This window comes from Lepidothrix coronata, unplaced genomic scaffold (genome assembly GCF_001604755.1).
Source record: "Lepidothrix coronata isolate B3197 unplaced genomic scaffold, Lepidothrix_coronata-1.0 Scaffold66, whole genome shotgun sequence".
Classification (NCBI taxonomy): Eukaryota; Metazoa; Chordata; class Aves; order Passeriformes; family Pipridae; genus Lepidothrix; species Lepidothrix coronata.
This window is the reverse complement of record NW_016690246.1, coordinates 223,138-247,290: the sequence shown is the minus strand read 5'-3', so window position 1 is coordinate 247,290 and position 24,153 is coordinate 223,138. Positions and strand designations below refer to the sequence as shown.

Here is a 24,153-nt window from a genome sequence, read left to right as displayed (position 1 = left end):
TTGACCCATTCAAGCATGCAGATGTTTTATTTAAGTATTCCTCAAATGTCTATTTATTCAGCATAACACGTGTATTATGCTGCCTTCTGAAATACGATATATGACTGTCAAACAAAATTGTCAAAACAACAACCTCAGTTTCTTTGTATGATACACAGAAATAATTACATTTCATGTACAGTACAGATGCATTTTACACAGTCATCAACAGTCATTCACTACCAAAACAGTATTTAAATCACCTAAAACACCAAAAAAAAAGTGTATTTCCGAAATTCAGAATAAATTAATGGCTTTGCATGTGACATATGGAAATAGGAGACAGGACTGGAATTCTGCAAAATCTTACTAAATTATCTCTTAAGCTGCGTTTTAAAAATGAAAGTACATGTTGCTTCAGGGGTATAACTGTTATGCAAGTGTATTGCTGTAGTGTGTTCTTTCTAGTGCCTATGAAAAGGAGAATAAAGAGCTTTTAAAAGACACATGACCTGATGGAGTCAGTAGGTTTCCTGGGTTGTATCTAGACTGTACCAAAGTAGGTTTAGTAACTGCCTTTTTGCATTATTTAGCTGATATAGCTAGTCATGAAGTACCATGTGGCATAAAGAAGTTTTTGCAGATTGCTAACATCAAGGCAGTTTTTATATCAATAACTGTTTGGCAAAAGGTGGGGACCAAGTATGAGTAACCATGGGTAGAAGTAGGATGCAAGTAAAAACTGAATGTGTTCTGCCTCTCCTTTAAACCCCACTAAAGTTTATGTAACGTACCAGCTTCAGCAGACCTACTGCAGTTTTCTAATGGGGTGGAAGAGAGGAGAGCAATGCCAGATAATGAACTCGGGCAGGGTTCCTCAGGAGTGCTCCTCCTCTGGCTCAGAGGACAGCCTGTGCTTTTGTTCTCTGCTAAAGTTTGAAAGAAATATAGAAGCTCAGTTTACAATAAGTAAGTTACTCTGATTTGCAAAAATAGTGAGAAGGTAACTGCAAATTAACCAAGCTTCAAAATAAGTAAATGATAAAAGAGTAATGAATGGCATTATCTACTCTTTTTACTTGCAGTTTAATTCTAATATGTGACATTGTTGTATTTTGGTGTATATACTGTAGCATGATAGTCCATCATCTACTCTTCAATGTCTGAAAGACCAGCATTTGTGTGCAATAAAAAGTGTATCATCAGCAAGTTTCAGTTTTTAGTGGGTATTTTCTCTTAATGTAAATTTTCAGGTCAGTAGAATGCTAGCAAATACTATACTGAAACATACACTACTCAAACTATTAAATAACTGTGTTAATCATTTATTGTAATGGCATCTAATGCACTGAGCCTTTTGATTTATATGCATATTTTACTTTGCAGACATGCAATTATTTCTGATCCAGTGTTTTTGATGTATATATGTATGTATTGATATGCACATATTCCATGTATATTTGATGTATATGATGTATGGTATGTCATGAATATAAGAAGCATTATGACACATCTAACATACTCTCATGAAGAAAAATTATGCTTTTTTATCAGAAGGGTTTCTGATAATATCATTGTCTTTTAAAAATGAAGCCAAAAAGCCTTAACTCGTAAAGCCTTCATATTAGCTTTTAGGCCTGTCCATGTAGGCAAATTCCAATTGAAATAAATTATACTTTTATAGCTTTGAGACTCAATCAATTATTCTATCATTGTTCTTAGGTAATTAAATGTTTTTCACACAATATAAATTCTCAAACAAGTTTTAAGATGTAAGTTTACAGATAATTACAAAAAGAATTTAGCCATCATTTTTACTGAATGTCTTTCAGTGTCTTCCAGTGTAGCTAGTACTCTGGATGCTGCAGAATATGAGCAAGGAAGGTTTGGAGATAATTGTTAGCTGATCCCAAAAACACCTTTGTGGTAATTTTAATTTAAATAGGATTGATCCTGTGGCAGTACACTGAGACGAGAGGTTTGTTCTGAAAATACAGAAGTAGACAAGATGTCTGTGGAAGAAAGGACTGTGTTGATTTCATCAGTAGCCCTGAAATCCCAAATGGTACGGTGATGTTGGAGGGGGCAACAAACTGTCATAGAAATAAAGAATAGTGGACAAAAAGAACAATGACTGAACAGCACATTTGTGGTGCACAGTTTGGCTGTAAGATTATGTAAATGTTTGCCATTAGAAATTTTTAGTGTAGATGAAGTTGTGTAAAATACCTTAAAAACAAATCCTGATTCCTGATACAACAGGTGTACAATGACTTATTGCAGTTGTAACAGTACCTAGGAAGCAAGATAAAACAATAGTAAATATTGAACTAACTGAACACCTTTAGTTCACTAATGAGTGTTTGAGTAAGAAATACTGCATTTTTCAAAAGGGAAGTTATTTGTACAACTACCATGGAACATTAACAATCAGCTTGTTGTAAGTGCACGGAAATGCCCCTTTCTACAGTAATATTTTATCATGCCTAATCTGAAAAACAACAAAAGTAAACTGAGATCACAGCTCCAAATAATTTCAGCATGCATTATGGTTGTAGTTCTTTCAGTCAGTACAAACATATTTCATATGAGCATTTTTTCGTTCATTTTTTTACAGTTCCTCAACAAGTTTGTGGTTTATTCACAGGGAAAAAAAAAGACAGGTTATCAAAATGTTTTTCCTTGTTTTGCATTCAGCAGGAACACAGGTTTCTATTTTTTCGTTTGTGTTTTTTTCTAAAAAGAGCTTTCATGATAAGAAGAAGCATCAATGGGGACATTTCATTGTGCTCATATAATAAGTCAGGATGGTCACAGAAGATTCCACCACACATCAGTTCGGACAAGGGGTAAGAAACTCCTTTTGGTTCACACCCTATGACACCAACACCCACAAAGTGTTTTGTTTCTCCCGAACCTCTTGCTCTGTGTCCGCTGGCACACTCGTCAAGGGGTATTTTCTTTGTCAGCTCTCTCATTCCTCACGACTCGTTTTTCATTGCTTGAGCTCAGCTTGCAAGTGGTCTTTATGATAATTTATAAATAATTCCTTATTTTATAAAGCAGATACTCTGACAATGTTTCCTCCTGAATACTCAGGAGAGTCTGGCCTATCATCTCCTTCAGGTGTGGTGACCGGAGGTGTCGGGATGCTGATTATTGCTGTAGTGACATAAGGCTGCTCACAGTTTAGTTTAACACACTCTTCCACTTTGGCGTTTAAGCTGGAACGGCTGGAGGAAGAAACAAAAATCCAAGCAAATAGAAAGTCCATGTTACCACAAAACTCTTGTGTACCCAATTCCACTCCCTCACCCGGCCATCTCCATCCTGTCCCATTGGAGAGCTCTAAGTGCAGAACAGCATTACCCCAATACCCTGCACCCCAGCAGCAGGTGGTCCATGCCTATGTCCATGTCCCTTTGTCCCTTCCTTTCCACCATTTTTCAGCACTTCTCAGCCTAAGTGTTTCTGAACAGGGGAAGCATTTGAGCAAACTTAGCATAGCCAAGTTACTTGCTATGCAGGAAAGTGGAAACTAAGGGCCAGTGCCAGTCTCCTGAATATTCCTCAATGCCATGCTTATTTAAGAACATTGTGTGTTTTAAGAACATTTAGATATTAGGAAAAATTTCTTCACTAAAATGGTTGTCAGACATTGGAACAGACTGCTAAGGGAAATGGTGGAATCACCACCTTCAAAAGGTGTGTGGATGTGGCACTTGGATATGTGGTTTAGTGGTAAACGTGATAGCACTGGGTTAATGGTTGGACTCAAAGATCTTGGAGGTCTTTTCCAACCTTAGTGATTCTATGATTCTATGTATATTCTGTGTCATCAGTAGTAATATTGCATTATATGCACTACTTAAGGTTGAGTTAATATGTTCATGGTGTTGTTGCGGTATTTCTGCATCATAAGAAACTTGTAAAACTCAGACTGTTTCAAGGTGAGACCAACATTTTATGCTTGTGTTTTTAGTTTGTTTTCTAGCACAAAGCTGGTGCTTTGTGTTTTTGCATAGTTGGTGTCTGGAAATATGGTGCAGGCAAGTCCTCTAGCAGAGAAAGGATGGATCCAGGCAAAATATTTCCTGAAAAGCTAAGACAGGTTGGAGCTTTGTGCTGGCCAGGAAGTCTCATTGCACAACAGCTGAAAAACTTCAGTAGCTACAAGCTGCTGGATTGTTCATGGAAATGAAATCCAAACCTAATAACTACACAAAGGAAGCTACTCAAAAGTAGCTTAACAAGACAATCTCTATAGCAACTAGTACTAAAAATGCCTTCTTATTGAAGGGTAGCATGTATGACTTCAGTAGAAAATACTTCTGGGTCTCCTGAGACCTTTGCTGTGTTTTCAGAGGTGGTATTCAGATAAAGCCAGATGCTTTACTTGTGAGAGTAGGGGGACATTCAGTAAACTACAGACTCTTAAACTGCATTTTCCTCACTTTTGTAATAACTCCTCAGACTAGAAAATACATTTTCTTATCCATTTCATAGTTTTTTCATTTAGAAGAGTCTTCCTTATGACTATTACACTTAAGACTCTGGAAATCAGTTTTATTTCTCTGCTCTGCAGAAATGTGAGGAAGTCTTATTTCCTATGCTTCTGAACCGAGCATGGACAGACAGACCATTTGCTCATCTCATATATTAGAATTGCACGTTTTTCTTTGCAAAATTTTTCTTCTTATGTGTTTGCTCACAGCATATAATATTTGGTGCTCTATTTCATTTGGGGTCTCTGGATGCTATTTGCTGCAAATAGTACACAGTAGTTTGTGGGGAGGGCCTGAGAGGGCAGAAATGAATATAAACAGACTGTCCTATTATCTTGGATTAAGCTTGGAGTAAAAGAAGTGCAGAACATACATATAAAAATGCATAACTGTTTTTAGGTGACCGTTAGACTCTCATCTTTAGCTTCACTGCCTGCCTATGGAGACCGCAACACCTCTACATTTCTTCTCCAACAAAGTCAGGAGCTTCAGCTCTCGGTGTGCTGATGCACGAGAAGTACCTGTTAGACAGTGGTGTCCTCTCCACACATCTGATCTGGATGGTGCTGAGCTCTTGTACACTGCCTGGGCGGCTGCCAGCGATGGCGGTGTTCGGGATGCGGTAAGTCTTTTTATGTCTTCGTGAGCAGCAAGTGCTGGTGACACCTTGTTGAGATGAAATGGAGGGGCTGTGGCTTGGAGGTCTGTTGACTGTAGAAACCTCCATACAGCTCTCTTCGTAGACTTGCTCATCCACAAACTCGTGGTTCTAGCCAGAGGAATCCAACAAAGGGACAAAGCACACACAGAGAGATAATTGAAGTGAAAATATTAATCATGATTGTTTAAAGGCTTAAACTGACACAACTGAATAAACTGGGAAAGTTAGACGGCTTATTCTTGATTATAGTGTTTAGCCCATATTAGCCTGGGCTCAATACCAATACAAATGTAAATGCTGGAACAAAACACTCAGAGCTCTAAACAAGAAAATGTTAATCCAAATTATTTTGCAAAATAGCATGTGATTGTAATGTAGTTTGCATTATAAATATCTGTATAATCTATGAAGAACCACAAAATAGAGATTATGTTTATTAATAAAATGCAAGTGATGCTTATGTAAACACTCTAAATGTCAGCTGGAAATAAATAAGATTTATTATATTGAACTATAATACAATAAAATTCATAAATATTTTCCAGATTAGTTTAGAAAGCTTCCTTTTGAATTACATGTTATAAATCAGGAGCTGAAACAACATGTTTTGAGGTATGCAACTGAAGAAAAACATTCAAACAAATAGAAGTTCTCATTAAAGGAGATGAGATGGTTACTTAAAAGCATCTAAAAAGCTCGTAATTACTATAGATGGATATATCAAAAGCAGTTTAGAGGACTGAGAATTTTAGTTAAATGAAGTCCTCTTTATTCATGCAATCTTTGCTTAATCCTAGTAGTTTTATAGAGTGGTCACAAAGATGAATCCAAAGTCACTCAAACAGCCAGTTTACATTGATTTGGCAGGTGCTTAGGGAGCATTTCACACCCAGACACAGTTTCCACGTTTTTGTGCAAAAGAGCATGAAATACTGGTGTTCCTTATGGCAGTGAGGGAGGGAGGGAAGAAAGTTTTATTCTCACTTAAAAGTAGAAATCCAAACTAAGTAGAGATTAAGATATGTTCACATGCAGTTTGAGAAACCCTCATTTTTAAAGAAAAATCTTTCCATTTTCCACTCTGTATCCTAAGAATGTTTTAGGGGAATGGTTTAGGGAGCATGTTGAGGATTGTCTTACACTCTACTTGGTCCCACATCAAATTTGTAAGCTTGCTGTGTTTTTCTGTATTAGAATGAGGTAAATTATTTTTCCCCTAAAAAAGGATGCACTAATTGGAAAGGTGCTGATGTTGTTCGGAATTGCCATACCGTGCCAATATAAAACATGTGAACAAAGTAAACAGAATAACAGCTGTGTCCAGGTGTTTGCAACAAATGGAAATACCTTTATTCGTATATTATTTTTATTTCAATTTCTTCTGTTCTTCTTCACTTAGACATAAGTTTGTGTGAACTAAGAGTTGTTGAGGAATGCAAATTTCAAGTGATAGAGAAAGAAAGAACTCGCTTGAAAAGCGACTTCTATAAGGCATGTGTCAGTCACAGGATTTTGAACATGATCACAACAGTAGACATAAAATTCAGAGAGAAAAATTAACCTAATTGCCATATTTAGATTACATTCAGGGGCTTGCAGTATGTTTGCCAAGAACACTGCAGTTTTTCTGATTAAAATAATTTTGTGCTTCCTAAAACTTTTATGGAGCAACCAACAGGAATTCAATTTGCAGGGACCATTAAAGTTTTATTGACTGAACTTTTAATATAGACTGGAAACATTTTGAAATGCTATAATGGCTCAAGTTAATAGATTTGATTATATTTATTAATTAACTGTTCTTAAATTAGCTAAAAGTAGCCTGTAAAATATAACTTTTAGTGCAATTAGTTTCATCATTAATGTAATTTTCACAGAATTCCATAACATTACCCACTCTGCATTTCTGAGAGTGGAGGAGATCTTATCCTATTGACTTTCCAATGAAAAGAGAAAATATGCCTTTTCTTAGTATCATCTGGACGATGCTTATACCATTATGGATGGTGAGAGTCCAAGAAGATATGTCACCCTTGCTGTTATACCACGAACCAGAAACTTGCCAGATTCCACATGCTGAGGGCCAAAAACGTCAAGTTCCAGTAAAATGTTAGGAATGCATGATCTGCAGAATATAACTTGGAACTGCTGCATACATTTTTGTGTTCATATGTCATATGAAATCAGTACCCATAGCAGGACCCAACAAAAGGAAAAAAGAAAGTAGATTATGTGCAAATGTAAGAAACAAGATAATACTTGCTTTGTAGACTTTTTTTTCTTTTTTTTTTTTTAAAGGAAAAAAAAGAAAAAAATAAGGAAAAAAAGATTTTACATATTCCGCCATTATGATTAGAGGAACCATGAAACTTTGGGAGCCGAATTCAGCTCCTACCAAATGATTAGCAATTTTTTTCCATGATTTCTGTAAGAGTTTGACAAGACTTATGGTTTTTAAATATGTTTGTAAAGTTCCACTGTGGAAAAATTTTAAAGGCAGATTGCTATTATCCAGTTCTAGTACAAAATGCCTCAAAAATGTTCCAAAAAGACTCGGCCTGAATCTTGGCAAAGAAACCACATTATATTATGAATAGGATGCAAGACATTTTGTCCTACAACACATTATGTAATAATGAATACTCCTAAAGAAAAGAGGAGGCATAAGCACCCGTGGAACGACATATTGCTATCTAAGTGATGTAACAACTGGGCCCTATTATTTAGAAAGAAATGCTCTCAAAAGGAAAACATTAGATTACACACATACATACATCTATCATGTCTCAATTTTAATAAAAATTTAACGTTGTCTGTTGTGGGAAAAATTTTTACTTGTTTGTTTGTTTGTTTTTTTGAGAAAGTACAGAAAGACTTTTATAGTAATCTCCATCAGCTATAGCAGAAGCGGTATTGACTCTTTTAACGAAAATCTAAAGCTAGACTATAAAGATTAGAAAAAATGGCAAATAAAATAGCACCAAGTTCCACTCTGTATACAAAGCTTAAAGAGGAATCATGTCATTTTCTATATGAAACTGGAACTTATAAAACTAGATACAAATTTGTAAATGGTGATTTCATGGATGTTGACCAATTTATCCTCAATACAAGATAAATTCTGCATGGCAATATAACACACACAAAAATACAAACATACAAGGAGATAATTTTAGCATACTCTGTGTGAAATTCTCAAATCTACAAATACTAAATTCAATATAAATATTTATGTTGTTATCTTTTATCATTATCCTTAAGAAATGACATAAAAGAGGAAACAGTGTAAAATTAAGAATGATTAGGGCTATTGCTGTGACCTTATCTTTCTAGAAATATACTATTAGTAAACATGGCACTTAGTTATTACTAAACTGTAATTCTGCTATAGTTTACTATCCTTTATGGTTTTAAAATTATGCAGGTATTGATCAGGTGAAAATATAGAGAGCACATAATAAGTAATTCTTCTGAGTTATAAGGACTTTCAAATCTAGAGGAGCATATTTGAGCCATGAGGAATTACATCAGTAACTTCTACAGGGATCTCAGCACCTAAATGGAAGCAAACACACTTGGAAGCTTTGCACCTGCATCTGGATTAAGCACTTGAATTTTCAAAATAGAATGCTGGGTGGTCCTCTTTTACAGTCACTGCAGTGAGAATAGTGTTCATGTCAGAGGACGCAGTCAGCTTATCTCCCTGCACAAAATTCCAACTGCTCAGGCAAAAACTTGCTTTGAGTGCACTGAGTATTGAATGTATAAGGACTACAAATTGTAGTTTATGAAGTGTATTGCAGAAAAGTGCAAATGAGAACATCATGAAGCATAAGAAAACCATACCAAAAGTCACATATACAGCTTGGCTAAACCGGTGCCATCTCACTGATGTCAGTATCTTTCACCCTGGATGAGGCTCTCATCCAGGATCTATTATTTATATGCAAAAAAAATAAGATAAAATAGCTTTTCTTTCCATCTGACTGCTTTAATATAAAGGCTTATTAATTAGAAGAGATAACTGAAAACATTCAAAAATATACTGGTGTTGGAATTCACAGGAAAACACAGTTCTCTCTTCTTACCGTAGTTTTTTCCAGGCAGTGAAGCAGGTGGTGGTGCTGTGTTTCAAAGGAAGAGCCAGCTTTGCCAACAAAGGCCTGTTCTTCTTCAGTGGAGGACTGTTGATACATAGAACTCCATATTATTCTCATTTTTGAACAAGAGGGCTCTTATTCAAATATTTGATCAGAACTAATCTGGATTGTACACGGTAGCATAACTGCAATGCTTTGTCTACACAGTATAACACAAAATATTTTGCATTTGAGTTTTCTTTTGCTTGTTTTTTAATCAAACTATTTTCTTCCCTTCCCTTGCACCTCCTGTTAAATATTTCCATCTAAGGTCTTTTAAACAGAGACGAAATAGTACAATTTACAAGTGCAATCAACATGTGAGCTTTGAATGCTGGATCAACACAGGCTTAAAATTATAATCAATTTAAGTGACAGTGAATTTTTTTTCCTGGGAATGTGTCTCATTTGAAGGAAATTAAACATAGCTGTCCTCCTGGGATCATTTCATAGCACTGAAGAATTTGTGGTATTTTTGCTTACACAAAAATTCATGTCAGTGATCTCAGTCTGCTGGGTTTGGAAAACTTATAGCAAATGTTATAGACAGAATAAAGTAGAAAGCATCCATTGTTTATTAATTGCTTTCATAATTATTCACTTGAAAGCAAAAAACTAGGGGAGGAAGCGGGATAATAGGAAAGATTACAATTCAGCTTTGGATATTTGAAATCTGCATGGTAATTAAGTTGTTTTGTGTCTTTTTAGTTCAAATACTTGAGTTCTTTCAAGAAGAGGAGGAAACGAGGGCTCTAACTGCTCATCTTTTGTGCTAAACAGAACAGACGGACAGACAGCCACTTCCTTCTTTTCTGGATACAGGTTAGAGCATCTGGGTGTTTAACACATGTTGAACAGAAAGGGCATAGAGGAATGAAAGCTTTCCCTCAGGGCATTGCCTAAATGCCAGAAAACAACATTAAAAAAACGCTGTGTCTTTTGTCTTTCTCATCTGGGTACGACTGACTGAGCAGCCAAGGGGCTGACTCCCAGCAGCGTAGGTCACTGTGGATCCCAGTCCCAGCTGCTGGTCCTGGCTTCCTTGGCAGGGGTAAGAGGGGATTTGCTTCAGGTAACATTAGATTTCAATGCATTTGAATAATCACCAAGATTCTTCTTAAACCAAAGTAGGTGCTTCGAGGGAACTCTTTTCACTCTGCAACATCCCTCTGTGCAAACAGTACCCAGGAGCTGCCTCTTTCCACACTGACAATGAAACCTGGCTTTGTCACCCATCTTCTTCCTGTTTAAAGCCAAGTGAGATAAATCAAACCTACCACTTAAGAGGCAAATGCTCTGTACTTTCTTAATGAGTTCTTCTACAGGATCTCTAAAAATGTGGTTTACATTGAATCCAGCATTTCTATCTGGACATTTCCCTCATCTCTTAATACCCCATCATTGACTCATAAGCTTCTTTTAACAATAGTAATTGTCCAATTTATCCTTCCTTAATCTACCTCTAAAGATAACCTTGCCGAAAGCCCCAAGGTGACTTGCCCTGGTGATAAGTAGAATAAGCTACTGCTGGGCTGTCATTAAGGTGTTCCTCCCGAGGTGGAGGAAACACAAACATTACCTGCTGCAGCTGGTTACTCAGCAAGCCATTTCGTTTGCTCTGCATGTAGGCGTTAGCACTCCCACTCTTTGCCGCACGAATTCGAGCAAGCCTGGCTTTCTGTGTAATAGATAAAAGAAAGAGTGTCACTTGTACTCATATCCATTATCCTGTTTATCTAAAACTGCTAATTGGAATCAGCTGCTTATGAATACCAATATCACAGCAACTGACAGACTGCATTGCATCCATCCTCCAGGTGGAGCAAATCACAAGCATCTTCCCATTTAAAATGCAAATGATTGAAGTTTTTATTTGTTTGCATGCATTAGCTAACAAGAACAATGATTTTGGAGAAGGGATTAGACGGATCAGCATGGAAGTGGCTCTCTTTTTTATTTTTTCATTGCTATAACTGTGCCACTCCTTACATCTTGTGGGGCAAAAACATGGACATCCATCTCAGCTGCTACTGCAATGAAAATCTCTTTGAAGGGGTGTAAGACCCCAAGTCTTGAGCTACAAGCTCACCAAAGGGGTTTTACTTTGAAAGTATACAAGGCTCCAACAAAATCCACCCTCCAGATTACTGGAATAGCCCTCAGTTCTTTTAACAATTTAAGAGAGACCACAAAGGAGAAAAGCTACACCCCTTTTCTCAGGGGGTACTTCTGCTGGTAAACTTTAGAAAATAAGTACACTTGACAAATATTTAAAGGGTAGCATACAACCAAAACAAAGCATTCCACAAAGCGTTGACTTAGAAAATCCTAACCCATACAATTTGTCAAAATCCAGCCCATCCAGTCCTAAGTTACCCAAAATATTAAGAAAGGACATTAGGAGAAAAAGTAAAGAAAGAGAGAGAAAAAGAGAAATATAGCTATTATGCCTAGATCCAGCATAGGTCCAGCTACAAGAGTATAGAAGATGGAGAATTCAAACATGTGATAACAGGTCCTAAGTTTTATCTGCTCTGGCCCTCTGTGGCCACCCCACTCAGGTGGCCACTCTGGGGCTCCATGGCAGGGTGAAGGGTGGTGGTCCCACTGTTTGAGCTAATCAGAGGCTGGGTTAGGGGTTCCAGTGGGCATGGTATGGACCGTGCTCCTAGGCTGCCTTTGACTGACGGCTGCTCCAGGGTTGCCCAGGGAGGAACCAAGGGGCTGGATTGGGACAGGGCATCACCTCACCTAAGTGAAATTTGACCTGTCCCCTCCCCCATCCCCTCTGCTGCTTGAGTTAGTTCCAGCCAATAATTAATGTATTAATCCAGTGTCTCACAAAGGTAATAAATGGTTCAGAATAAAACATAATATTGCAATTTTTGTGAATGGGTTTCTCAGAGTCTTCCGAGTTTTTGGAGTACCAGAACGTGGTAGTGCTTTTATCCTGTCTCCCAGGTAAGTTCCTGAATGCTTGCCAGGCTGTTTTAGAATCATAGAAGAGAATCATAGAAAGGCTTGGGTTGGGAGGGGCCTTTAAGATCATCTAGTTCCAACCCCTCACCATGGGCAGAGATGCCACTCACTAGGTCAGGTTGCTCAGGGCCCCATCCAGCCTGGCCTTGAACACATCCAGGGATCAGGCATGCACAGCTTCTCTGGGGAACCTGTTCCAGTGCTTCACCACCTTCCAAATAAAGAATTTCTTCCCAGCATCTAAACTCAGCCTTCCCTCTTTCAGTTTAAAACCATTGCATGTTGTCCTGTCACTATCTGCCCATATAAAAAGTCCCTCTCCCACCCTTTTATAAGAACCTTTTAGGTACTGGAAGGTTGTGATGAGGCTCCTTAGAGCCTTCTCCAGGCTGAACAACCCCAGCTCTCTTAGCCTATATTCATAGGAGAGGTGCTTCAGCCCTCTGATCATCTCTGTGGCCCTCTTGACCTGCTCTAACAGGTCCATGTCTCACTTGTGCTGAGGACCCCAGAGCAGGATGCAGTACTCCAGGTGGGGTCTCACAAGGGAAAGTGGGAGAATCCCCTCCCTTGATCTGCTGGCCACCCTGCTTTTGATGAAGTCCAGGACATGGTTGACTCTCTGGACTATGAGTGTACACTATTGGCTCATGTCCAGCTTTTCACCCATGAGAACCCCCAGGTCCTTCTCTGAAGGGCTGTTCTTAATGGCTTCTCCCAGTCTGTACTCATATCTGGGCTTGCCCTGACCCAGGTGCAAGCATCTTGCACTTGAATTTATTGATCTTCATAAAGTTCTCATGGGCCCATTTCTCAAGTTTGTCCAGGTCCCTCTGGATGGCATCCCTTCCTTCTTTTCTGTCAAGTGCACCGCTCAGCTTTGTGTCATCTGCAAACTTGCTGAGGGTCCACTTGATTATTGCCTGTGTCACTAATGAATATATTGAAGGGCACTAGTCCCAAGACAGAACCCTGGGACTGGGACACTTATCACTGGCTTCAACCTACCTCTTCATGTCTGTTGGTATAATCAGATTTAATACTTATTGTTACTGGTCATAGACTGTTCACAACCTGATTTTTCAGAGATTGCAAGTATTGAATTGCTGAGAGAAATGTGAGATTTCTCATGTGAGCCTTATTGCTTGTGAAGGTGACTTTAATTCCGGAGTACAAGGAGGTTCATGAGTGAAGGACATTTTGCATCCACTGATTTTGTACAACAGCTAGAACTCAGAATTAGGGGAAAGCATGAAGAATAGACTCTCTCAACTAATGATGTGGAAAACAGAAGCTTTTATGGAGTTTCTAGGATGATGTCCTGGTTCTGTAATTTTTTGTGGCTAGTTACATGTGTGAAAGGGAGTCTGAGTTTATCCTCAAGTTAGGTTTCTGATTCTGAAAGGCAAATGCCAAGCAGCATCTGGAGTTGAATGGCTGCTGAAACAGAAAAGGATATGCAGTGAAGAACTTAAAAACCTGACTTTGATATATTAATAGGGATTTTCATATCTAATACTTACTCAGTTGATATTTTCAAAAAATAGAGGGAGAATTTTCCTCCCTCCCCCAAATTTCTGTGACATTAAATGTCAGCATGAAATGACTTAGAATCCCTGAACTCTTACAGAGGGAAGCAGCCTGGTTACTGCAGCCACCAGATCTCTCTGGCACGATTAGTAATTAACTGACTACGAGGAATGGCTCAACACCACGCTTCTTTGCACTCAGCCTCAAACTCACAGATCTTCTGAACAGCCTGCCAAGAAATTCATAACAGCTAACAGCAAACATGGTTAGAATCTGGCTTACGTTATATGTCATGCATTTATTATCTTTTAATTGTTCTGAAAGAGAATAAGCTAATGCTCTGCATGCGTGCATCACTGAGCCAAAAAGCTCACGAGAGGCTGTTTCCTGATTTTGTGATACATTGGCCATTTTAGAATAACACATTGGTTTATCAACTTCCTTTGAGCACACAGCCTTTCCAGCAATGTAGTTAACGCATCTTAATCTAGTGGTAAGGAGAAGAGATGCCTGATGACCTGGCCTGGGGTCCCCAGGAGCAACCAGTGTGGGGAACTGTTCACAGCTCCCACCCTCCTGGCTTATGTGGGCTCTTTGGTGGCACATTCAAGGCTACCAGCAGGGTTAGGGCTCATTCCTCAGGACTAGCAATTAAAAATCCCCTTGGGCAGGCAGAAAATAGATTATTTTCTAGGGGGTGCTCCTGAGATGCAACTCCAGCATGCTGGGCTGAAGGTTGGGGGAAGAGCTTTACCTGCACCACTGAATAGTCATGGGTTGAGATATGTGCACTTGGTTATGTTCATAAATATATCAAAAGGTCTCTCTGTTTTGTCTTAGGAGCTTGAGACGCTTTGGAAATGTCTTTACAGTGTGCAGCTTGGAGTCCCATAAATAAGTGATTTCAGTCACAAATGTTTTAGCTGTGGTACTTTTCAGTCTGCTCTTTATACAGGGAGATTCATTAGATTTAATGAACAGACATTTTACATACATTAGTTGTGCTTTTCATTTTAACATGCATATTCATTTTCTTGGTGATTGAAGCAATAATTATGGTGCAGCACCATTTAATAAAGAAATATGAAAAACATAACAGTTCATCAGACCATCTTAATATATCAAAGTGCTACACATATATAATAGGAAGGCTGTGCTTTTGATGTGAAGATTTTAAATTGCTTTGCAAATATGAATTTATTGCATCTTAGAAAGCTTTTGTGAGCTAGAAAGTAATAGCTTACATCTTTCTAGCTGAGACTCATTGAGATGGCCTGAATTTACATCATTTACCAAAGAGAAGATAGTAAATCTATTACCAAGACAGGAACCAGATATTGTGGCTTCCATGTTTATACTTCAGCTTACAGAAAATAGTCCTGAAACTGGAGGTGTTTACAAATCTGTTAAAGTGATAAGACTTATTTTCAGTGCATCTGATTTCAGTGCTGCCTGATTTATATAAGAGCCTGTAGTGTGAGCAGTCTAGTGACTTCTCACATTTGCTATCAAGGAATCATTAAAAGCTCATGTCATGCACAGGATTTTAAGGGCTGTGTGCTGGGGATTGAATTCCCATGAAAGGCAGCAAAATGACATGATGACATCAGTAAAACTGTGATTACAGAAGACCTGCATTTTCCTTTAGTCTGCATTTTCTGCCATGTGTAACAGAAAGGGAGTGACAACTGCCCCTTTGAACCACTACAAAGCCCTTCCTAACCCTCCTCTTTCATGGAATATCTAGCAAAATAAAGAAAAGATTAAGTTCTCTCACAGTAGATGATATCTTTGCTATGAGGTTTTCCCTGTTAGCCACCAAATATGAAACTTTGGTTATTTTTACATGGTCTAAGGCTAAACCAATGTAGCTGAAATATAGTTCTTTTACATATTCTGATGAAATTCCACCATAATCATCTCATCTGCAATTTCCTAAAGAAATTGATGACCAGCTCTAATTCTTACCACATCCTTTGAATTTGCACTGAGCTTCTCTTTTGAATGCACTTCTTTCTTTTTTCAAGCTTCAAATTTTACAACTTAGAGGTGGATTCTTGTCTGTGGCTGCGTTTATAGAAATCTCACAAAGGGAATTCACTGTTAACTCTGTCAATTTTAGAAATATAAGTTTATTTTCACAAGGTTTTAAGTAGTGCTCAGTGTAACACTATGGGGTATATACAACATCCAGCTTTTAACATTCAGATGCCTTCAGCTGTCCAGCTATTTTAAGAGAGAGATTTTATCAGGAACATTTTAGGGCAGGGCTTACTGAAGTACTGGGAATCATTTTTGGCAAGATTCTCTTCAACTTGCTATACAAGAAGCCTGGGTAGCCTAGGTAATTTAGTACTTAGATAGCTCCTGTTGTTTCCTGCTGCTCTCCAGACTATATAAATATCTTACTAGAAAAACTCAAAAGTTACTAATTACTTACCTTATGGTTATTATTTTTTAATGATTTTGTACATTTAAAATATTGAAATTCCTTCACAGGAATTTTAAAATGTTAGCACAGAGTTGGTTTTCTTCACAGTAGCTGGTATGGGGCTGTGCTTTGGGTTTGTGCTGAAAACAGTGTTGATAATTCAGGGATGTTTTAGTTACTGCTGTGCAGTACTTGTACAGAGCCAAGGCCTTTTCTGCTCCTCAACTGTCCAGCTGAGGAGGCTGGGGATGGAAAGGGAGTTGAGGGGGAGACACTGACAGGACAGCTGACCCCAGATGACCAGAGGGATATTGCATCCCATATGGCAACATGCTAAGCAATAAAAGTGGATGGTGGTGGAGACTGGCAGGGGCTGCCCTTGCTCTGGAACTGGCTTGGTGCTGAGCAATCGTTTCCTTTTGCATCGCTTCTTTTCCTTGGATTTGCTCCCCCTCACCCCTTTCTGCTGGTTTCTTTCCCTTCCTTTTGAAAAAGATTAGACTGTCTTTATTCCACCCACAATTTTTTTCACTTTTATCCTTCTGATTTTCACCCCATCCCTCTGGGGAGGAGAGATCGAGCAGCAGGGTGGTGTTTAGCTGCCTGCCTGGGCTAAACCACAACACTGTGGCTCATAGAACAAGGGCCAAAATTGTTGAAAAAATCAATTACATTGTTTTTTATAGAATTGTTTTGTTGTGTGGTCTTTCATAAATCCATCCTGTGTGTTTGTTTTTAAGTGAAAAATCAGGCCCATGCTCTGATTTTCTAATTTTCAGTAATTGCAAATAATTGACTTCATATTACCTGACATAATTTACAGGACATCAGTACATAATAAAGAAGAAAATGTTGTTTACTTTGTACATTAATAGATGTGGAATTAAATAAGGTTCATATATTTCTTGGGTCATGCCTTACTTTCACAATCTATTCAAATTATTGTTCAGTAAACACGAGTTCTAGGTTTCTTTTTGCTAAATTCAAAAATCTTGGATAAGCTGTTAGTTACGTTTCTGCAACCCCCCCTGAGATTAACAGCCTATCTCATATAGAGAAGTCAAAATGGCTAGCAGGGTTCCCTGTTGCAAACATTCAATTCCAGACTGCCAGGTGCTGTTAAGCAGTTATTGGAGTTTATCCTGGAGCCATTTATAATTAGCTAGTAACTAATTGTTCATAACTTGACAGATAAATGCATCATGTACAATCAATAAATAATAAAGCAAAGCCAATCTTCAGGATATATTTTTCTTTGTGTAGGTCAAAGACCGCACTCAAATGGAAGATTCAGGTTGAATTTCATGTCTGAAGTCAAGTTCTGGAGCTGATGAAGGTTGTTTGGGTGTTCTGCTGAGGCACCATGCAAGGTCACTCTAGGGAGAAAGTGCTTGAGCAACTAAAATCAAGGCTCCTTTGTTTATCAGATAATGAACAATACTGGGCAGAAGTACCTGCACTTAGGCACTTGCTGGCTAAGAGGACACAAGGCTGTTGCTTTCCAAAGATGTAGAAAAACAGATGCATGGAAAACTGAGAAGCATCTAGCAAGCAATGCTTCATTTATGGTAAGAAGGATGTTATAATCGTAATTGCTGCTGCAGTGTGCTGGGATGGACCTTTGTGTCCAAGCTGCCAGACACTTGTTCCAAGAGGGCAGCTGTGCCTCCTCCTATCTCTTCCCTGGGCTTGTAGTCATCCCAGTGAACATGGCACTGTGAGGGTCCTGCCAAATCATAGCCCTTGCTCCCTATCAGATACAGAATAGGAAATGGTATCCAAGCTTGCCTAAATCTTTCTTTTTTCCTTTTCCATTCTTTCCTTTCCTTTTTCCTTTCTCCTCCTTTCATTGCTTTTGTACATGACTAGTTACAACACACCTGTCATTAGCTTTACCACCTGCAGGCTCTGATGGGCAACCAAAATAACTTGGCCTCTTGAAGTTGTCTCTAGCTGAGAAAAGCTCCACAAATAGTATTCTTCCAAACTGTCTCACTAGTGATAAATCTGCTTGAGAAGAAGGCACAGTAAGACTACAGGGCATAATTAGTTCTGCCCTGAATTCCAATTTCTATTTTGGATTATTTATTCATTTATTGTCAGGGTAGGTCAGATCCTTGGACCTTATTATCTGATAGAATACAACGTTCTGATAAACAGATGATTTTGTTTTTGTTTTGTTTTCCACTTTTTTTTTGTTTAAAAACAGCTTCTTGATTGCAAGAAGCTCCCTGTACTGCAGCAGAAAGCTGGCCTCTCCTGCCAAAATTGGCTGTATTACAAAGTGGGATTTCATGGTAATTATAACAATGTAAGCAAGAGCTTCCTTTAAAGTGCATTCAAAATGCAATGGTATATAAATAGATTTCTCTCTTCCATCTTCTCCCAAGCATTAATGTGCAGCATCTTTTTGCCAAAAAGAAACAAGTGGAATTGTCTAATCCTGAATAACTGCAGAAGTCAGTAAATGCATATACTGATGGTCATGTGGTTCTTGAACAATCCTAATATAAACAACAAAATTTGTCTGCTGAAAATTGCCAGTGCTCCTCAAACTGCATTTCAACTCTTTAGCGAAGAACTTTCTCGAGTTTCTTTCCAGCCCAAATGTTTTGCCATTTCTGAAGCCTACCTTGATTAAACTTCTGTATGAGATACTGATAACATACAGAATATGTATGTTATCATAAATATATTGTATGATAACAATATATCATACAATATTGTATGGTATATTCAGTTCAAACATACAACTGTCTCAAGCTGATGAAAGCTGTTGTAGGCAGTGGGAGGTACCACTGCCTGCAGAGGCTTGTGCTGCACTCCATGAAACAGCACCTTCTTTCAAGCTTATGTTCCTCAGCCTTAGAGAACAGAAATAAATTTGAGGCCTAGGGAAACATTATTTTAGAAAATGGTGTAAAGCCTCTATTCTACTGAATGAAGAAGGAATTTCAAACTTCAATAAAGTGACCTTTTTGCTTGAATATTCTTTTACAAAGCAGTAGAAACCCCCTGTGAAAGGCAAGGCTATATTTCATAGCAAAATACGGACTATACAGTATCCATGAAGTGCCTTTTGTTGATTTTTTTTTTCAAGTCCAGCAAAGCAATATTCAGTTCAACATCTCAGTCATTTTAGATTGAGAGAGATTAGCTTTGCAACAGGAGATATCAATGCAACACACATTCGGTGCTAAGTTAATCAGACCTCAAAGCCATTTTCTCCAAAGCAAGAGGGGCATAAACACAGTCAGAGGAGATCTCTCATCCTTACTGTTGGCATTGTACTGGGGAGCAGAGCAAAAGTCTCTTGGCAGGATTGCCATTCATCACTTCATTTTCCTGTTTGAAACATACAAAGAGCCCACTATTTTGCAAGGAGAAAAAGTCAGTTATTAACTCAAGCAGTTTCTATTCATTTAAGAGATTATGGGGAATAGCAACCAGTCTACCGATCTAATTTTTGCAAGGTATTTTCCTGTGTCCATCTTTTTTTTTACTAACAAATTGTGCTGGTTTTGGATGGTGTAGAGTTAATTTTTCTCACAGTAGCTAGAATGGGGCTGTTTTTAACCTTCCAATTTTCTCCCTGATCCTGCTGGTGGGGCAGTGATCGAGCAGCTGTGTGGTGGTTGGCTGCTGGCCAGAGTTAAACCGTGACACAAATGTAAAGCAGGCATGGAAAACTCTGTTTTGTAGCATGCATTAGGAGACAGTTCCTATCTGAAGTAAGACTGGTTGTGTCTGCAGCTATTGTGAATGCTCAGAAAGGCACACTGATTGCTGGGATCAAGCAGCATGACTGGTACCATGCTCAGAGGCACAGTAAGGAGCACTGAGTGTCCTGGCTGAGGTGCACAGTTGTTTCTCTGCTACCATTACACAAACAAACAGAAATGGAAAAGTTCTTGATAAAAAAAAAATGTAGTGTAGAAATGACATGATGTCCCAGCTGTGGAAGAGAGGAATGGACAGCTGGAACTTGGTTGTGGGACAAAATAGCATGCTAAAGGATGGGTGGATTTAGTAGATAGATAAGCAGCCTATATTTTAAATCAAGTCTCTAGAAAGGTATGACATTCCTGTGATATACCTGGTTTCTTTTATAGCCATTTTGCCAAGATGTGGCCATTAAAGGGTGCTGTATCTTCAGCCTGGGCCGATGACTTTCTTGGACATGTACCTCTGTTTCTCCTGATTTTAAGATATGCTGAGAATGGTATCACTACACACATTTATTTAACTTCTTTTTTTTTTTTAATGAAAAAAATCACTCAAAAAGGTGGCCAGAAAGAAACACAAAAACATTTTGTATATTTAAACCTGGTGCTGTTGTTGATATTAAGCAGGTGCAGCTTGCAGCTGCCTGTGTTCCCTGGTTTATATGTGCAGTCCCCAGCCACAGCCTGCCTGCACACTTCTGCCAGCAATGGTCCTGCTCTCCCTGGATCACTGGAGACTCATACCTCTGAAGAGAAGCCATGGGAACACAAAAAGCCCAAGTGGTGACACCTCAGCCTTGGCAATCATGCAATCTATGTGGCATCCAAAGCCTTCTGACTGCCATCTGCAGAGGAGTAGAAGGTAAGGTGTCTTGCTCCCACACCAGGGCTTCAGGTGACAATAGAGTTTTTCTGAGCTGTCTGGCATTACAGGGTTGGGAGAAGTGGATCAGAACTAGTGCGCTGGCAGTGATGTGGAGATGAAGGTGACTGTCTAGGCTTGGCTGCATCACCCCTAGTAAATACTTCTTCCTGGCTCCTGACCATATGGGCCTGTGAGGGAAACAGTCTTCTTGTAGGTCTAGTGGATATTTTAGGGAGAGACTCAGGAAATCAAGAAAGCTGGAAAAACAGACTTTTTTCCTGATTGAGCTGTTTATCTGAAGCCTTTTAAGCAAAGTAGAGCTGAGGAGACAAGTTCCCCAACAAGCAGATTCTCTCAGAGGCTGAACTGGGGACTTAAACTGAACCTAGATTAGTGAAGCAAGCTGTTAGCATAGACATTAGAAATCATTATTATGTTTGGGGCTCTTTATTTTTTTTCCTCAGAAGACTGTGGTAGAAACAAAGTCTGCCTGAAAAAACACAGAAGAATCTTCAGTTGGTGGGACTGCAGCTATTGCCTGAAAAGACTAGATCTAGTTTAACAAGTAGGATGAATTACCACAATAATAGGTCTGTACATTTTGACAGAAAAGATTAATGATCCAATTTTGGTTTGTGTTGTGTTTTTTTTTCCTCACTAAAAATAATACGCCATTTGCATCTAGGACATGGGCTAGGCATGTAGCACATACATAAAGTTGTCCTCTTGCTGAGAAATACTCACTATAAAGACACACAGAATATAGAAAGTCATATCTTATCTATTGCTCAACAACATACGGGGAAAAAATGAGAAGCTCACCTTTTGTGCCCTGCGCTTGTCTGCTCGTTGATTCTGGTGGTATATACGGCTGAAGTTGGAGACAATTACAGGAACTGGCAGAGCAATGACCAAGACCCCACTCAGGGAGCATATTGAACCAAAAATCTTGCCAGCTATTGTCTTTGGCACCATGTCACCATACCTGGGTTAAAAAAAACAAAATGCTTAGTACAGACAAAAGCTCTTCTAATTATTGAACTTCATGATGAATTAATCACACAATAGATTTTAATTCTCATGCAAATAATACTTGCTTCATATAAATATTACTTTATGCACATATGCATACATATACAGCAAGCCCACTGTTGTTGCACACACAATTTTAATTTGAAGCTAGTTTTGGGTCTCCTGTCTGTCAAACTATGAGCAGGTAAATCACATGTTTTACCTGCTGTAGTCTTTTCAGGCTGCCTCTATTGCAATGGAGATAGAATGACCTTGCTAGGAAAAAAAAGTCAGTGTTGAAATTCAGTCCTTACTCTGTTTGCTTGCTGGAAGAACTCATCACTTTCCATTGACAAGATCCTAGAGAGACCACTTGGTAAATTAGATGCTAAACTGAATAATCTGTTGTCTCACTTAAACTGATATAGTACTTTCATTTAGGAGGGTGACAGATTTTTGCAACAGGTTGCTCAGATCATGAATTTTCTATCCTTGGAGATTTTCAACACTTGGCTAGACAGAAGTATGGCTGACCCAAACTTCTTATTGTTGACATGAGAAGCAGGAGCAGCTGAGCTCCAGAGGCCCCTTCTATGGTCTAGATGAAAGCAAACATGAAAAACCCAAGCTACAAGCAAGCGACCAAACAAATTCTAACTGCAAATCCTGTCAGTGCTCAGAATTACTAGAGCTACCACCTTTCTTTATGATATTGGATATTGCTTTGTCCAGCAAGAAAGAACATAGTGCTAGTGAAATATATAAAGGCACTCCAGTGCCAGCTTATTAACAGACATCAGCTCTTTGCATTTTGCCATATTCTGTAGGGCACAAGTATGTAATTGCATAATACGGAGTTTAATAAAGAGATAAATTACTTTCAAGTACCATTTGTTTTTTAACTTTACTGGATTTTAAGTTATTATTAAACATGGATTGTAGCTTGTGAGTTTAGTATGTTTGTGAGCATGGAGACAGCACATTCCCTATTACAAAGAATTAATAAGCTGTTAACACAAGATAAGTTAAGAAATAAAACTGCAGGAGGTGCAGTGATTGGGAAATACTATCTGGAAAACAAAATCTGTTTGGCAGGAACTGGAAAAATAATAGAGAAGAAGGGGAGAGTCTTCAGGTCATACGGTCCAAATTTTGCACCTAATAACAAGAAGGACGGGATAAAAGGGTGGGGACAACAGATGATAGAGAATCTGTATGAGGTTAGAGGATGCCTTCTAGCAATGAGAGCTCGGCTCACATCAAAAGGAGGTTGTGTATGTCCTTGGAGGTGAAGATGAATGGTTTGCATTTTGTAAGATAAGAGGAAAGTGTTTAACATAAATATTCAAATAAGTTGTAATATAGCAGATGTAATATAGATGACCAAGTCTTAGACTATTGACATAGATTATATTGTGTAAAATAAATGTTTAGTTGCTTTACCAAGCATGCCCAAGTGTAAAATATTCACAGGAAAAAAATACATTAATATTTCTGCCAATAAACCCCATACACTCAGAATTTGAATGCCATTAGCTTCTCATTTTGTGACATGTAGGATTGGATAAAAAATACATAATTTAATAGAATCCATCTTTTAAATTAGTAATATAGCTGGTCTTAATTATAAGATATATAAAACTGCAAACATACTAGAGAGTCATGCTTTCTTTCACATCAATATTTGCACCTCACAACATAACCATTCTTGATGCTTATCTCTTCCTAAAGCCACAACTGACTATCAACTGTCAGGACTGATGCATGCCCAGTTGTTCTTTCCTTTGAGGCAAGGAAGTGGATAAATGACCTTTCAAGGTCTCTTTGAAAAATGGGATCCCCAACACCTAGCTAACCCCATTTTTTTTTCAGGCAGAATGATAGGAAAAGCAGTGGGCATGGGGCCAGGGTGCTGAGCTCTGGGGAGAAGTCCTAGGATCAAATCACTGATAAATCCTTTCTGTTTTACAGTGTTCATTACTGTTTTACTTCATTCTTACTGATACAATCCAAGTATTTTCTTATATTGAATCAAACTGTATCAACAGAAAGCTATGTAAAAGGCAATATATATTTACACATGCCTGACACAACCAGATTTTGAAATGCATACCCCAGCATATTTACACATGCCCCAGTGCTAGATCTCTTAAATTAGATCTCTTAAATGAGATTTCTAAACCTTCCTAAATATTTAAATGCTTATCACTTGAAATGTTAAATTGCTGAACGTCCATAAGCTCACATTGTCACTGATGGCTGCTGTGGACAGAAGGCATTCCTGGCTCTAATTAATTTGGTTTGAAGTTGCTCAGGGATATAGTTCAT

General features: G+C 38.4%; 1 protein-coding gene across 1 annotated transcript; it reads right to left on the bottom strand.

Annotated features, from left to right (window-relative positions):
- Nucleotides 1–24,153, bottom strand: KCND2 (potassium voltage-gated channel subfamily D member 2). The gene is made up of 6 exons (XM_017818152.1): nucleotides 24,071–24,153; nucleotides 21,637–21,799; nucleotides 10,864–10,962; nucleotides 9,234–9,329; nucleotides 5,006–5,253; nucleotides 1–3,212 (listed from the first exon to the last, which is right to left on the bottom strand). Exons 1-6 carry the CDS (start codon nucleotides 24,151–24,153, stop codon nucleotides 3,035–3,037), a joined length of 867 nt encoding a protein of 288 aa, XP_017673641.1. The 3' UTR covers nucleotides 1–3,034.

Coding starts and splice junctions, on each gene's coding strand:
- KCND2 (XM_017818152.1), bottom strand. CDS start 24,153: ATGAACTATATCCCTGAGCAACTTCAAACCAAATTAATTAGAGCCAGG. Junction 10,963..21,636: donor ACAAGCGCAGGGCACAAAAG/GTGAGCTTCTCA, acceptor TCTATTACACAG/AAAGCCAGGCTTGCTCGAAT. Junction 5,254..9,233: donor ACTGCCTGGAAAAAACTACG/GTAAGAAGAGAG, acceptor TCCTCTGGCTAG/AACCACGAGTTTGTGGATGA.